Source organism: Drosophila arizonae, chromosome 2 (assembly GCF_054131065.1).
Source record: "Drosophila arizonae isolate 15081-1271.41 chromosome 2, UAZ_ARI_1.0, whole genome shotgun sequence".
Lineage (NCBI taxonomy): Eukaryota > Metazoa > Arthropoda > Insecta > Diptera > Drosophilidae > Drosophila > Drosophila arizonae.
In genome coordinates this window covers 20028592-20046315 of record NC_142922.1, presented here as the reverse complement: position 1 = coordinate 20046315, position 17724 = coordinate 20028592, and the positions used below count along the sequence as shown (strand labels likewise).

Below are 17724 nucleotides of genomic sequence, written 5' to 3'. Positions count from 1 at the left end.
CACAACTGTCAGTGCTTAATACATTGATTGAGCATTGCAATACTTTTGCAAATCCATCACTTAAGCTGGCATGGGGCGTGGGCAACCCTCGTCATGGCGACAGAGCAACTGCCACCCGTGTTGTCTGTCCCAAATGTAATTTAAGACAATCCTCCACACGGCACACTGAGCAGCCACATGTGGGCACTCTCTACATCAAGTGGGTTCATCAATCTTCGCGCAACTCAAACTCCGTCGACAGCCTTAAGACATGGCGCTGCAGTTGAGACACCTGTAGATGCCACAAAGACCAAGTTGAAAGTAAAAAGTTTTGACGCCAGGAGGCGGCTCTGGTGCGGCTACTGCCGATAGAAGCTCAAAGCCCGCAACTATGCACATAAATGACCCAGAGCGAGCGAGTGGCCGCGGCTAATCCAAACAAGAAACTAAAACTTTTCAAGTGCTGTCCAAAATATTTCACTGGAATTTATAAGCCAGCAAATCTCTGGCGCAGCAGAGCAAACAACAAGTGAAGCCAAGGCAAACAGCACAAGCGGGGCCCAAGGAAACGGCAAAGCAAATGCTGCTGGCCAACCAACAACAACAACAACAACAACAGCAAGCGTATCGGAAGTGGAAGTGAAGCTGGAAGTGGCTAAACTTGGCTAACGGAAATATGCCAAAACGCCAACAATGAACGTAAATAGAAGGCATCTCGAAACTCTGACAAAGAATAATCGTCAGAGCTTGGTCAACAAAAGGCAATGCCAAGCCACAATACCCAACGGGGGCTGTGGGGCGTGCTGATGGGCGTGGCCAGCGCACACTTAAGGTGTCATTCATTGGCTGTTGTGCTGTTATTCTGTTTTTGGGCGCCTTAATTGAAAAACGCTCCAAAGGGAGCCTCAAATATGGCTGCCACTGCCACAGCGCGCATACGCACCGTTGTACGGCGCTTTTCCTCGACCCACGACCCTCGACCCTAGACTCTTGGCTTTATATTCATATTGCGTTCGCCGCTTTTCTCGTGTCACCATCATTATTCATTTTAAGCCATCAGCGCCAACTATCTGTGTGAACGAGTAAACAGAAGCGCCGCCGTTTGCCTGACTTTCGATCAAGTCAGCCTCGGCATCATCAGTCCGTGGCCCGGCATCAATATCAACAAGCGGACAATATTTGTAAACGCTGGCGTGCTTTATTTATGAAATGCGGAAATTACAAATACAGCCACACGGCCAGCCACTCGCCCAGGACGCGCGGACAAGGACCTGCTGAACTCGCGTCCTGGACTGGATAGCATCATATTGCCAGCCAGCCCAGCCGGGCAGCTGTCAACGCCCATCATGGATTGGCCACATCAACGGCGCGTGCGGAGCGATACAGTGTTCTGTGTGTCCGTGTCACTTTTGCGGGTTCCGGGACTTTTCACGCATTTTGTTGTTCATGTTGCCATTCTTCATGGCTTTTTTTTTTTTTTTTGTATTGATTTTCAAGCTCTCTTTTATGGGCGTAGCTCTTACATCTGGCCTGCTGCCTGACCGCGCGTAAACTGACGTCGCCCGTCCTTGATGGCCGGCCCCGGCTCGTTTGACTGGCTTGTTTGTACGGTTATTTTCGCATTTTCATCAACACAAAGTCTTTGAGTCCAGCATCCCGTTGTCTGCGGCGCTGCAAATGGCACACAACATGCCTTTAATGTGGTTTAATTAACGCGTCAGCCCGTGTTCACGATACTCGGCCACGCTTACAGTCCCTAGACAAGCGAATTAATCGCTGATCTAAGAACTGAGATTCTATGTTGGAGTATTGGCATATTAGAATTCTCATTTTACACTCATACTCAAGCTAAAGTTGCACAATATCAATGGGAAAGCATCAATATTACCAGGTGAAATGGAAATTGAAAACCGATTTCTTAGACATGCTGAGTTAAATAATGAAAATATCTCTAGATCAACTTCAAATTTAGAATTCATAGTTCTATAAGTAACAGACCTTCGTCTATTCCTTATAGTCTGAAAGACTAAGCACATACATATATTTTGTGAAAAAAAAAAAAAAAATATATATATATATATATATATATATATATATATATATATATATATATATATATATATATTTTTTTTTTTTTTTTCACAAAATATATGTATGTGCTTATATATATATATATATATATATATATATATATATATATATTATACATTCACTCTTAATATAATGCAAAAATATGTTATTATCTTACCGAATCTAATAGGAAATATCCTGTCCCTTGGTTTAACCAATATGAAACCAAGATAAGAATATTTCAATTCATTTCGGCTTTACTATTAGTTCCCTTACATGCTCATATTTCAATACTGTATATCAAATATAATTATCAATGCATATAGACAAGCTAATAATAAATTTCAGCATTAGATTAAGAATATTTCTCGAAATGCTTGTATAAACTAATAAAATATTTATATAAACGAATAACTCTGTCATGCTTTACAGAAGTAAATGCCTTTCGAAACGCCTTCCGTCAAATTTAATATTTCTCGTATTTTCGCTCAGCGTTCATGGGAATCATACCAAGCTAACAATGGATTAGGTACCCTACTCTTTTTTCTCTCTCTCTCTCTCTCTCTCTCTCTCTCTCTCTCTCTCTCTCTCTCTCTCATTCAACAACAAACGAAACTTCCTGGAGCTATAGCTACAGCTTTCTATCTCGCGTAGAGAATTACAGCATACAGATTAGAGATGCGTGCAGCTGAGACGCAAAACTCACTCAGTTAATACAAGCTGGCAGCCTCTGTGCAATGCTATGGCAACACTGGGAGGCAAACAGAACATAACAGCCAAAAGGCTTTGCTATTAATTTCGAATTATGTTGCATATATCATATATATATATTGTATGTACATATTCCATTTGTATATGTATATACTTCATATGCGTACATATTTTATTTGAACTTTTACAAATGTTTCATCATCATGTTCATTACATATACATATTTACGCATTCATCGAATGCACATTGGCCTAGTTATACAGTTATACAGTGCTCAGAGCTCGCTGCACAGATGTGAGTTTGTTTAGTCGCAAACAAAAGTAAAAAAAAAATATATATATACATACATACATATGTAAATAAATATAAATAAGTGGAAAGCGTTAGCGGCAAGAGCTCGAACAAACACAAGGAAACACTCAGAGAGCCAGAAACAGCAGTGGGCAAAAAAAATATATATATATATATATATATATATATATATATATTTATATATAGAAAAGGAGAAAGTTGGAGGCTAAAAGCACTTACCTGATTGCAATACTTTTCGATTTTAAATTATTCCAGCGTTGATTCATTTCATCCAAGCGGCGCTGCAGCATAACGGCGTCCTCTTGCGAGGTGAGCGAACCCAAAAGTTTGCGGCCGGTGCCATCGAGACGATCGTAAACAACGCGATGGGTTTCAATTTCCGATTGCAGATCCTGCAAAAGTTGTAAAATTCAAAAGCTGAATGAGTGAGTGGGCGAAAAAGAAAAAGAAAAAAAAAAAGAAAAAAAAAACCGAGTCGAGTCGGAAATGCTAATAAATTAGTGTGTGTGAAATTTATTCAAAACTCGGCAACCGCACGGGCAGCTGCAAGGAAATTGAATTTCAATTTCTATACAAATTTTCCGTTTATGCTAGACCCGCACCAGCCCACCTCTAATTGCGACCATATGTGTGTGTGTGTGTGTGTGTGTGTGCTTTATGGACCCAAAACCCGTGATATGCAAAATGGCTGCAAACATTTTTAGACAAAGCCATCCGCACGCCAGCGGCAATGCAACCGACCCGGGCAGCGGATTAAAAGCCAGCCATTTAGCACAACAAGCAGGCCATGAAATTGCCGAGCAGGCCATCAATAAGCCCGCACATACCTCTAGGCCATTCCGGGCGCCATTGTGTCCGGCCTGCGCTCCATGAACCGCTCACCTCGCCCCACCTGCCCACCAGCCGCCTGCCACCTGCCACCTGCCACCTGCCACCTGGACACTTTTGAACATGAGTGATAAGTTTTTAAGCGCCTCGCTGCCCGTGTCCCGTATTCCGTATTCCGTATCCGGTGCCTCGACTCAACTCGACTCGCTTTGCAATTATTAACCGCATGTGACCTCCGACCCTAAAGCCACATAGCTCCACAGTCACCACCCGCCCACAGCACCCACCTGACTAGATTTCAAGCTGCGGTGCGTCTCAGTTTTTAGCTGTCGCTGGCATCTGCGCGCTGTGGCAGGTGTTTTATTTGTCAACCCGCCTGGCAAAGGCTTAAAAATGTTTTGCTCTTCGCCTTGTTTTGCTCGGCTGCTCGGACCCAGAAGCATACAAAAATGTACCCAGTTATTCGCTGTGGTTTTGTTGGTTAAGTCACCCACAAAGCCCACACACACACACACACATACACATACAGAGACACATGTACACATGAATATATATGTTTATATATATATTTAAACAAATACACACACAATGTATGTGGGTGGCCGGGTCTTGTGAGTTTTTAAGGCCGGTTTTATGGGGCTTTAACTTTGATGTGGCCAAGTTCATGTGGTTCACACAGCACATTTTAGTTCTCGGGACAGCTTATGTGAACTCAGGTCTGTCGCCCACTGAATAAATGAAGTTGGCCAGCCCCAGAGCCCTTTTTTCGCAAATTCAATTAACAGGCAACAATAAGCGTTTAGGCAAAATAATAAATAATAATTTGAGATAGACTTGTCTATACAGAGAGCGAGAGGGAGAGTGAGTGAGTGAGAGAGAGGCATTTAATACCATTTACGCATTATGATTCGGTAACAGCTAGTCCCTGGCTTATACTTCAATCAAACTCAAATCGAAATGTTGCTAAGGCCGTCCTCATTTGACGCGTTTCCATTTGCTTGGAAATTCTAGCATGGATTTACAATGAATTTTGCTGTTTATTTGCAGCTTTTTAATCCCTGAATCCTTGACAGTAGACGTCGGTCGTCTGCGCATTGCCAGGCAGCTTGTTTCGCTAATTGAATCAATCAATCAATCACACACAACGTGCCAAATAAACTAATTAAAAGTGGAATTAGTGGCGCATACGAGCAGACATAAAAATAACCGTGCAGGATACGGCTTCTAAAATAATGCCTGCTTGAATATATATGTGTGTGTGTGTGTGTGCGTGTGTCACTGTGCTGTGGGTGTGTGGAAGTGTGTTTGCTAATTAAACCTTCATTAGGGCGCCAATGGCTTTTGTTGCATGTAAACAATAGAAAAAAATTAGTAGGAAGGCAAGAAATAAATAAAGCCAAGCAGTCAAAGGGCGTTGAATTCCAGCGACGTTTTTACTCGGCTGCTGTGCGAAACGAGGCAACAATTAATTTGGCTTATGCATGTCACACACACACACACGCACACGCACACAAGCACACGCAGACAAGCTCACACGCACACTTATACAAGCCGTGCGATTCAATTAATGCGCAAAAATTGTTTATACACCAATAGAGCGGAAATGAAGGATGCCAAGGATGGGGCTGTTCCAGCAAAAAAAAAAAAAAGGAGAAGAAAATAAATAAAAATACAAAGCAGTTTTAATGAGCAGCACAGCTCTGCTTGTGTGCGTGTGTGTGTGTGTCAGCAGGAGGCGTGGCATTCATGTACCGAAGCCGATTAAATCAATAAAAAAGAACAACTGCCAATGGCACGGCGTCTCCACTAATAACAGCAATTTGTCCCGTTGCATTGGGTCATTATTACCGTGTCCAAGCAGCACTCCCCCTTCCCCTACCGGCCCCTTAACCTGACTCAACTGATTCCTGTGACGAAAGCTCGCAATTTGCGACTCTGAGTCCATCAAGGCTGGAAGCCGTGAAGCTTTTTAAATCCGACTTTGCGACAGACTTTGGCGACTCCCGCAAAGACTCATAAATGCAGGTATTATCAGCATTAAGCTGGGGTATTTTTGTGTGTGTGTGTATGTGTGGGTGCATGCATGAGCAAGTATTGTGCATGAGTTGTGAAGGAAGGCAGCTTAGCTCACGCTTTGTTGCCTCATTTTTTACATTTCCGCTGCGCAAGTGTTCGAGTATGTGTCAGTGTATGTGTGTGTGTGTGTGTGTGTGTGTATGTGAGCGTGTTTATGTGTACATACAGTGCATTTTGCAGTTTTAAGCCCCAATTAAGTAAATGCCAAGCATCCGACCGCCCTCTACCTCTCTCTGTCACTCTTTCTCTCTCTGTCTCTCTCTCTCACACACACACGAACACACAATGGTGTAAGCCATAAAGCAAGACGTGATTTAAATGCCATGTGAACGTGGCCCAACGCCTACTTTTGGACGCATGCGGCTTAGTTGCTATTAACTACGATTGCTTTTCAGCCAGGCGACATTTCTTTAAATATATTTTTTGTAATAATTACTGGGAAAAAGAAATGTTGAGCTGACGGCTGCTTTAAAGTTGTGACAGCTTAAATTTTGCTTAAATATTGCTATTAAATTATGCTGTTGTTGTGCAGCTGCATAGCTGCTGGCAGCGAAGCGCTCTTCAATCACACACAGTGCGTATGATGAATTTTCGATTAAGTCAGGCACAAAATAAACACGACACTGTGGCACTAAAAACTCGTATGCTCGCCCGCTCATCTGCATCGTCAGCATGAATTTGAAATCAAATTTTTGAGCCAGAGCCAGAGCCAGAGTCAGAGATACCTGCGAGTGCCTTTTTCTCATAAATAATAGCTGCAGCCATCAAGGCAACAACAACAAGCTGAGGAGACCAAGCAAAATATCAAGAGACAGCAGCCGACCTTACAAATAAAATGGAAATGCGTTTATAACGCGCTCATAAATATATTAGAGGCCCATAATAAACACATCACCAAGTGCTGTCGACTGAGGCAGTGACGAATGTTTGACAAGACTGCCCAGACACGCCTCTGCATGCCTCTGCGACTCCACCCCCCACAATCCCCCTCTACACCCACACACACACACACACACACCCACCCAATGGCAGCTGCTTGGCTGTCAACAGGGCCCAGGCGGCGAGCCGTCAAGTGGGTCTCACTCGAGGCGACTGTGAGCCACGGCCACGCCCCAGCCGCCCACAAAACAAGTGAAAACGGAAACGACAACCAAATTTAAAAAGGCCTCATTCGGCCGCCCCTCCGTCCCCCTTCGCACAGCCGTAACCATGCTGATGGAGCGTTTTACATAATTTACATGGCCCACTGTTCAGATGCGTGTAAATCCTTTATGGCAACTTTAGCTGGCTGTGACAACAACCGCATGCTGGAAGCTGGCAAACTGAAATTTGATTTGCACCGAACGACACAAAATGTGCTCAGGTTGTTTGCTCAACGCTTATTTCAGCTTATTTGATTATGTTTACCTCAGGTGTTGCCTTTATTTGCCTGAGCAACGTGAGCGTAAATATTATCTACCTGACTGAGCTCTCTCTCTTCCTCTCTCTCTCTCTCTCTCTCTCTCTCTCTCTCTCTCTCTCTCTCTCGGAGTGGAAGTGTCAAATGAATTCAAAATGAAATTTAACGCATTTCGTTGTGAATTTATTGATTCAGCCTCAGTTTGTTTACTCTGCGCATTAAATGTGGCCAGGCCGCACTTAAAGAGTCCAGGAAAGAGAAGAAAATGTGTGCAAAGTCCTTTCGATTTCTTGATTTCCTGGCAACGATTTATTTGCTCCACTGCCATAACAATATTTTCCGATTGCATACTAAAATAATAGAAAACTCTTGTTTTATTGCCGACCACGAAAGGAAAGGAAATATTTTCCTTTGATAAATAAATATTTTACGATGCAGCCAAGAAAAACTTTGCTGCAATAAGAAGCAGAACTAAGAACTGCAGAAACTAAATGCAAGACCTGATTCAAAATGCGGAGAAGAAAACAGTGGACAAAGTCTGACTCTTTAGACCTTAAAGCAACATGTTCTATAGAGTGGAGTCCTAACTAATGATTGCTGCAAAAGGAACTTTAATTTCAATCACGAGTATAGATACAAGAGTCAGCTGACATCAGCTGCTGCTGCTAGACAAACGAACGAGAAAGGAACACAAAACGTTTTACAAAGACAAAACAGCTCGAAAATGAGAGAAATTGTTAGAGAAGAAACTATAAACTCCAATTTATCTGTATGTCATATAAGCTTGGCTGCACTCGTCCTTGACTTATCTGCAAACTTTACGCTGCACTGAGCAAAGGCAGCAGCCTGCAGCCAGCAGGCACTATGTGAATTAGCTACGTTTAGCAGGTGGCTCGATGGCAACAAAAAGCCAATGACAAAGCCAGAGCCAGAGCCAAATCCAAATCATTGAAGCGCTTCCTAGTATCAGCTGTGCAGCCGTGAAGCAACCAGAGCTGATGGAAAACTCAGCTGAGGCTTGCGACGCACGCTGTGGGCTTCGCTCACTTGGCTAATTCCTTTTCCTTTATGGGTAACGAAGCTGGCTCATAAAGCGGCCGGACGAAGAGTCGCATCATAGTTTCCTACACCCCAGGGACCCGGACTCTGTGCCACTCTGCACACTGCCGGCACTCAGTTTGCTTTGGCTTCGTTTCGTTCGTAATGCCTTTTGCAGCAGCGTCGAGCTCAGTAGGTGGCTCAAGTTTACGGCTTGGGCTTGGGCATTCTCGTTCCCTCTCTGGTTCCCATGCCTGTCGCCATTATATTTTTAACCCGTGTCGCTTTCATTGTTTCGCCCCCCCCCTGCACGCCCAGCTGTTGTTTCGTATTCAAAGGCGCAACCCTATCTCAAACCGTTATGTGCTTTCGACCCCGTCTTCAGGGCATATCATCTTTTCCACTTAGCCGTGTGACACCTTTAAGGCCCGGCTACCTTTAATGCCATTAGGAGATAGTGAGTGAGCACTGGCCCAAGTTCGAATACATCAGATATTCACATCTGGGGATAGATAAGCAGCAGCAACTCTTTCGTTCTATTCCTGGCTCCTGGCTGCCGCTAAAGCTGCTTAGCTTCGCAAATAGCCAACAGCAGGAACAACAGCAGGAATATTACATTGCTCTGCATAAGTAGCTCAATGGGTCTGGCATAATCCTCAATGATGCGTCCACATCCGCTCGCATCCGCTTTTCATTTCAATGCCTCTGACCAGCTCCAGCTCTCGGACTTTGCTGGCTCGAGCAGAAGCCTTTGTTTCAGTGTGTCGCTCGCTCTTTATTGTTGACTGCAGCCTGCAGCTCACCTGCAGGGGTTTCGGCCCTAGCGTGTCGTGTCACACTCGCTTCGTCCCAGGGCTGGCATATTGTTACTCGTGTTGCCTTTGACTTGGGCGTCAGAAAATAAAAAGCAACCAAACAAAACAAGCGCAGCCATTATTTTTGTGAGGCCTGCACCACACGTACGCCCGGGCACCTTGGCTAAAACCATTCACCGTAGACCCGTAGACGCGTAGACCCCGGCGCCGGTCATAGTCAAAACAATTGCTGTTGCTTTTGTATGTATTCCCGGTTGCCTGGCTGCCTGGCTGCCTGACTGCTGACTCCTGGCTCCCGAGTCTTGACTCCTCGCTGCCAGTCGGCTATTAACCCAAATCCCCAGAGTGGCAGTTGTTGTGTATTGCAATGTGTCTGCCTCGCTGGCTTTGGCGGAAAGTTCAACGGCAGCGCCCATAAATAAAAACAACTGTTTTCCTTCATTCATTCATTTCAGTTTTGTTTTTTTGTTTTTTTTTTTTCTGTTTTCTGTTTTCAGTTTTCTTGTTTGTTTCGCGTTTAATACATATTAATCATACGCCATGTTTGCCGGCTGCATTTCAATTGGCCAGCTGCGAGATCCGTTGACATTTCCAATGCAAATATTTCTTAGTCATATTTATTAATTAAACTCCACTTATGCTGAGCACTCGGCTCTAGCTAAATTCATTGGCTGAGCGTAGCCAACGCTAGCTGAACATGCGTGAAAAATGCAACACGAGACGCTTGCAAAAATGTTTTTAATTAAAAATTTCAGCGCGAAGCTGCGGAAAAAAAAGGGACGAAGAGCGTTGAGCCCTAATATCTCACATAATGGGATACTACGAAACGAAATTCCATTAAGCACTTAGCACTCAACGGATATTCGAAAACTGTCAAGCTGTTGAGGCAAAACGCCAGAGGAAGTTTAATTTTGAGGGATTTATGTTTAATACATAAAGAAAATTTGCTTTATATCAATTTAAGGTAACTATAAATCAAAGCTAATTATTATTTAATTTTTTTTTTTATCAAATTTCAATAATTTCTGCTTCTACAGGGTTTAAAAATGAGGTACTCAAGCTCTCTATTGTGAACACTGAAATGTGAATTTATGAAGGGATCTGTCTTACTCCCTCTCTCTCTCTCTCTCTCTCTCTGACCGCCATGCAAAACGTCAACATTTGTTTGCCAACAAATTTATGCGCCACGTTAACGAACATTTAGCAATGCTAACAGAGTTGGCCCAGTTGGCCCATTGGCCAAGTTGGCAACTATTTTCGCGAAGCTGGCACCAAAATGTGCTCAGCCCTGCAAAATAAACGGAAAGTGTCTGCTTTAAGTCAAATGAAATATGCCAAGAAGAGTTGAAGAACTGTGGAGCAGGAGACGGGCACAGGCGGACACGGGGGCATAGGGGCGACTGCATTGAAGATTTGCGTGACGTTTGTTGCGAAAATATTTTGCATAGCAAACGAGGCAGCGCTCATTAAAATTCATAAAGCAGAGAGCAGCCAAAAGAGAAATACCCCAAATATAAAAAAAACTGGCAACAGCCAAATGTGTGATGCCATTACTTTTGCTTTATATTTCTATTTGTTGTCTCTCTGCTTGCTTTGCTTTCGTTTTGGCCCAAAGTAAATTGAAAGAAATAAAATGCGGTGGCATCATAATTGCGCCTTCTCGCGCATCGCCTTGCGGGCATAATAAAATTCCACATACGACTCTGGATACCCAGGACACGATGCGATAAGAAACGAATATAATTGAGAATTGTTCGCTGCCCTCGCTGCTGGGAGTTGCCTGTGTGTGGGCGTAACCACTGCGCAGAGCAAAAAGTTTAGTTATTTATTATGCTTGGCAAATATGGAAATTAAAAATATCTTAAGCTGCCTGCCGAGTGCAGCAAATATCTTAAGTAGATTTCGCAAATACTGCAGATTCCATGGACTTTGGGCAAATGAATGCAATGCGGGGCTTTAAGGATAATATGCATAGATTATGAAGCAAAAGTAAACATTACTTAATCAACATAGCACGAAACGAGCTTTGCTCGGGCTACTTTCAAAGTATTTCCTCTGCTTCAAAAAGTATTTATTATCGTGGGAGAGCGAACTAAATAAGAGCAGAAACTAACAGCAACAACAACAACAGCAGCAAGAGCAACAGCATCAGTTTAATTTGTTTATTAAATATGAACGAGTTCTCAGTGTGCTCCACATCCACTAGGGTATAGACTGATATGGACTGTCTGTCTGTGTGTCTGTGTGTAGGTAACTAGTTGCCGGATAAGCTCATCAGAAGGCTCATCATCACGACGCTGGCAAGGACGACACTTTTGAACTACTTTAACTTTGTCTAGTCCTGTGCTCCAGCTAGGCGGCACTCGGCACTGTCTGCCTCGACAGGGGAAGCTCCGGGCTCAGCCCTCAAAACGTGCGCTGCTGCTCATAAGCAGACGCTTTCATGTGGCAGCATCAGCACAAAGTTTTTAAGGGACGCTGTCGAGCGACTTTTTAAATTAGTCGTAATAAATAATTAAGCATATCGCATGTGGATTTTGGGCCAGGACATGTGACTCGCAAAGCGCAAACAGAAAATTGCAGTTGATATTTTCTTTCTCGCTTGCTCTGGCTCTACTCTGGCTCCGGAGCTGCCTCAGCCTCACATAATTGGAGCTGGCAAACGAGCAGTTGGCAAACAAAAGTTTTCGTTTTGGATATAACAGGCGAATAAAACATATGCAAATTAAAATCAAATCTCTGAGATATACACAGAAAATAAAAATAAAAATTAAACAAATAAATAACTTTCTATGCCAAATGCAAATGCTTTACAAACTTTGCAATGTAAATAAGCAATTTGCCCAAGCCTCTGCCGGAATATTTACTGCATATTTCAATAGCAGATACATGCAGCTAATTGCTTCAAGTATTGGACTAAGAAACGGCCATATGGAGTATGCTGAGAAAGTAACATAGCATCGAGTGAGCTCAAACTCAATGATAAGTCCTGCTGCAGATGGTACCTGGATTACCTTAAGCACACGTAACAGCAGAAGGACCTCAGTAAACTACATGCAAACATCATCATCGAAAATCAGTCGTGCGAGGCGAAAGGAAACACAATACCTCTATTGAGTGTAGCAACAGGAGCTACGATTCTCTCTCTCTTTCTCTTTCCCCCTCACCCTATCACATACACATACATACATTTAAGCAGCTAGCCTGGAAGTCAAGCTGCAAGAGCTTCAGCTTGCTGATAGCTGCAGTTAATCTGAGCTAATAGCAGAGCGTAATATGGATTATTTGTTAGCAATGCAACAATTGGCCAGATAATATTCAAAGAATATTGATATTAATATAATTAATGTGAGCTACTAGAATTTATGGAACAAAGGGCTAAGCATTTGCTATAAAACTCATCTAGAACGTATAATCAAAAACAATTCCAAAGGCAACTCAAGCAAGGAATAAATTAAAGAATTTTTTCCAGCAGTATAGTTAAGTTAGTCAATTTGCAGACATTAAGGCCAGCCATGTATATTTATTTACCTGACTTACAGAGTCTAACTGTATTATTAGTTTACTTTCATTTATTATTTTTCAACTTGATAGGTAAAAAAACTATGTAATAATAATTCGATAATTCCATATAGATTTAAAGTTATATTTTCAATAACTAATATAACTACAAGAAAAAAATAAAAATAAAATAAAATAAAATAAAAAATAAATGTAAAATATAGAAATTTTTTAAAAAATATTATAATAAATAAATAAAGCAAATTTCTAATTTGTTTTTCCCTTGCCATTTATGTGGTCAAATTCTAAATTAAATATTTGGCAGTTTAATTAACATATTTTTGTAAATAAATTAAAATGTTTTCGGCCATTTGGTGATTGTTGATTAAATAATAGCTCGGCATATTTTCATGCGCTTCATTCCCCCCCATATTTAATGCATTTTAAATTAAATTCGCGTTAATTTGTTTTCATCATATTTGGCGAGCTGCAGCTATTCACACTTACAATAAAAACTAGCAAAATACGATAAGTATATATAAAAATACATATATTTATATATGTATAAATATTTTTATTCATCTTTTTCATTGTTCAATTGATTATGAACATATAATTATAATCCTTTTTTTTTTTGCTTATTTTTTGTTGAGTTTCTCGCGCAATTTAACTTATGAACATTTCTGTTTCACGGCATTCTAAATGCATTTAAGCCTTTATACTATTATCTCATTATTCACTATTATCTCTTTATAGGGTATATATAGGGTTTAAGATTGTTTTAGAGTAGATTCAGATTTATTTCCCAGAAATCTACATCTATATCTCATAAAGGGCATCAGATAGTCGTTCACACTCAAGTCTCAGCGATTTTTTAATACATTTATGTATGCAAATAAATGCTCTGAGCGTATGTTTCTGTGGGTCTATGTGTGTGTGTGTGTGTTGGGTTTTCCTTAATTTGTTTTACAGAGCCACCTCATGTTTTAGTCTTTTCTTTTATTTTTATTTTTATTTTTTTCCACTGAGCTCTTAATTTAATTTGATGCTGGCCGCAAGGACCGCAATATTTAAGACTTTTTATGGACTCGGCTGGCACAGTCTTTATGAGCTAGTTTTTAACGTCCCAGAGCGGAGCTCGCTTTGCATAACTAATTAAAGTTTGTTGCCTCAATTTAAGCGCCATTCCTTAGCTCTTGTATGCAGCTGCAGCACACGAAGCAATAAATGCAGAAGAGCAAAAAAAATTATGACAAGCAAAAGGCGTTTCCAACGATAAACGCACACTTTCCATGCCTTAAAAAGTGAGCGAGAGTCCAGCCAGACTTAAATTAGCATGTTTGAAATTAAGTTAATGTATATGGCAAAAAAAATGCTTTGCAAAGACCTACAGCACTCTATAAGCTAAGCCAATGGCTAATCAATACAGAGAAATCCCATCACATGGGGCTCTTTAAGAAACTTTTTCTCTCACCCAATTGACCGAGGAGCAAAGCTAACCCAGCCGCAAGGATCTGCGAGCCGGGGCCGATGAAAAGTTTTCACAAATTATCAGCGCAGTAAATGAAACTTTGTTACGGCACGACCCAGAAATTACACACGCTGCTGATGTAGGTCTTTATACCCTTTATGCACACAGATAGCTAATAGAAAGGGTATATCAGCGGGCAGAAATGGGAAGAATGACGAGTGGAAAATTTGATTTATAAAATTTGAAAGCTAAAAGTTAGATGATGAAAGCTCATATAATTTTATTCATTTATTTAATTTTGATTTTATTACTAAGTTTATCAACTATACTGGGTAGCTGCAGAGTCGAACAGCTTTGTAAGTTTTTGCTTATTGACCGATAAACTTTGAAAAGTTGCGCTGGCCGAGCCATCGCTCGAGTTGTGTGTGTGGCCCCTGTGCGGCGACTGGGCAGGCGTCTCACGTATGGCACACTTCCGTGTAATACAAATATGTAATGGGAGTTTTACAAACTGGCCGCGGAGCAGGGCCAGTGGTGCTAAGCCACGTGCTGGCGTACCAGTTAGCGTACAATTAAAAAGACAAATAGCACGGCGAACTGGTCAAGGCCCCAGGAGTCCAGGAGCCCAAACAAGCATCAGCCGGTTGGGGCTCAGTGTAAATCACATTTGGGGAATAACATTTTAGTTGGGTAATTAAACTTATTGAAATAAATTGCCAATTTGCGGTCAGGTTTGTGGCGCTTCGGTTTTTAACTTTTAATGAAATGTGCGCAAAAACTCGGGAGCTGGACAAAAAGCGCCAAAGCGGAAAGCAACCAACTTAAAAGAGAATATAATGCAACGGGTCAGCGAATGGCTGGCAAAAAAATTGCAAGTTTTAATGCGGCACAAATACAAATACAAATATCGTTTTTATGTGTCTTTTTTCTCACAAACACACACACACACACAAATAAATATATATTATATATATACGATTTTTGTTCTTTTTCTCTTCTCTCTGCACATACTCTTTGCACTATTTGTTTGTGTGCTTAATGGCGTCGAAGCGAAATGGAAAAGCGCCAACCTTGTTGGCACTTTACAAGAAAAATATTATGCTACTGATGGCTGATGGCAACTCGTTCGCGAGCTTAGTGTCAAGAGTTGCCTGCACCATTACATGGGCGCTTGTTGAGTGTGGGGGGCGGGGCGTGGCGTGGCGTGGCGTACAGTTGCAGTTGCAGTTGCTGTTTATCCACTAATCGAATGTTGGGTCAGGCAATAAAAGCTCTTCATAGATTGGCATTGATTGAGGTATTTTTTCGAGCTGATAAGTATTGGAAACAAAGTGCGAGAGCAGACTACACTTTGAATAAAATATAGCTAGCTCATCGCTTAAGCCGTTGAGTGCGGGGCTAATATAGCCGTAAGCATATTGTTGCTACGAGAAGCATGTGAACATTCTATTGAAAATGTTTCGAGTCGAACGCAGAGAAAACTTGACAAACTTTTTGCCATAAAAAACATGCCACAAAGTGAACAACAAGACAATCAGGCAGACAGTCTATTGAAAAGTTAAAAAAGGAAGCCGAGGCAAGGCAACGCACACAGTATAAAAACCCAACTGAGACGCACATTAATAAAGTTGGCAACTTGCAGTTAACTTTGCCCGTGAGTGTGCTTAAACATTATAAACAACAACAACAACAACAACAGCAAATGGGCAAACAAACGACTAAATTACTTTGGCCGACAGGCGCCTAAAAGTATACAGCACGCACCGAAGCAATAAACAATGTGAAACCGCAGCGCAGCGTAGCAGGAGCAGGAGCGAGAGCAGGAGGAGCAGGAGGTTTCCTTACGGCAAATGGCAAACTGATTTAAAATTAAGCGAAATGATTTTACCTAACGCGCATTCGAGCTGCACAACACGCAAGCACAGCACACAAATGAGTATCATCAATCACGCGGCACCGAACGTGTGTGTGTGTGTGTGTGTGTGTGCGGTGCTTGGATTGCGAAGGGGTAGCGCCAACAAAGTGAAAGAAGGGCCAACTTTGTAAGAACCGGCGGAAGTTGACTTACAGCGTCTTTAGGGGAAATGCGGCGGATATTTCAGATATTAAGTAGCCGCCGCGTTAGCCAACCATCAGCTGCAACTGCGCGCAACTTTTTTAATAATTTTCCTGGCTCGACTTTGGCACAGCAGTCAATTATGCTAATAAATTCAATAAACAAATTGCTGACTTGCCTTGCAATCCGCCATTACTGTCTTGCCATTGGCTAAGCCTGCTCCAGTTACGCTCTCTCACTCACTCACTAACTCTCTCTCACTCACTCTTTAAACGATAAAGTTGTTGGCCTAAGTGGCGCACTTCAAGTTTTGCGGTTTGTCGCAAAATACACAAATTCTAAAGTTCGTCTCGCACTTTGCAGCTGCCGCACCTACACACACACACACATATATACAATTGCCTCTCTTTCAACTGTTTGTGCGAGGCTAATAGCTGCCATTGGTGTTGATAACTTCCCACTGCTTCCGGGCGGAAATTGTTGCCTCGTTTAGTTTATTTATTTGAAAATGATTTCGCCAAGAAAACCGCAGGTACTTGAAATTAAATTATTTACATTTCCCTGTCATCAGCGCAAGCCGAGAGTACGAACCATACACTCGACAACAGATTCACATCAGCTTCTCGCCACCCGCGCTTCCCCTCGCTAGACCGCCCACATCTAACAGCGAAAACTTTGATAATTTGCATTGTTTTCACTCTTCATGTGCTTGCCAGACTCTTATTTTGCCATTGTTTATATTTGTATATGTTGCAAACTTCACATGCTTGAGGCGAGAGAGAGAGAGGGAGAGAGAGATAGAGAGAGAGAGAGAGAGAAAAGTATTTAAATTCTCTCTTTTTCAAGTGCATACATGGAAGGAAATGAAATATTCTATATATATATATATGTATATATATATATATATATATATATATATACATATATATATATATATATATATATATATATATATATATATATATATATCTTATATTTTATAAAAAATGTTTTCAACTAGAAATTGTTATTTGCTTAAAGCTCTATACTGAATCATATATAATTAATATAGTTGGCATGGTTTCTTCAAGAACTTAAAGTAAATTCAAATTGTTGAATCCTACGGAATTCATTTGAAATGGATTCTCTAAGAATTTAGAGTAAGCTACATGAAATGCAGCTCATTAATTACTGAATAAAATCAGACAAGTGAATACAGTGCAGATAGAAAAGCTAAGATTAAAGAGCTTTCATATATATAAAATACTTTAGAAATATGAAGTCTTAAATCGAAACTAGCTCTAAAGGTGTAGGAGATGTAATGATATAAATAGCTTTGGATAAGGTTTTTAATCGATAATAAAACATCGGGAGTAGTTATCGATATTTAGAGAAAATTCGATATGTGCGTGATATACACGGACCTAGGAAAAAAGTCTCTAGCTCTTATATCTTCTGAGATCGAAGCGTACATACATACGGACGGACG

The 17724-nt window shown here is 41.4% G+C and overlaps 1 protein-coding gene across 21 annotated transcripts in view; it reads right to left on the bottom strand.

The window, feature by feature from the left end:
- LOC108620745 (dystrophin) overlaps positions 1-17724 on the bottom strand; it is a 165597-nt gene that overhangs the window by 45276 nt on the left and 102597 nt on the right. For all 21 annotated transcript variants that reach the window (XM_089472699.1, XM_089472709.1, XM_089472689.1 and 18 more), the window contains one exon: positions 3292-3464. In XM_089472699.1, the coding sequence (XP_089328825.1) occupies positions 3292-3464 (173 nt within the window). The remainder of the gene's footprint in view (positions 1-3291; positions 3465-17724) is intronic.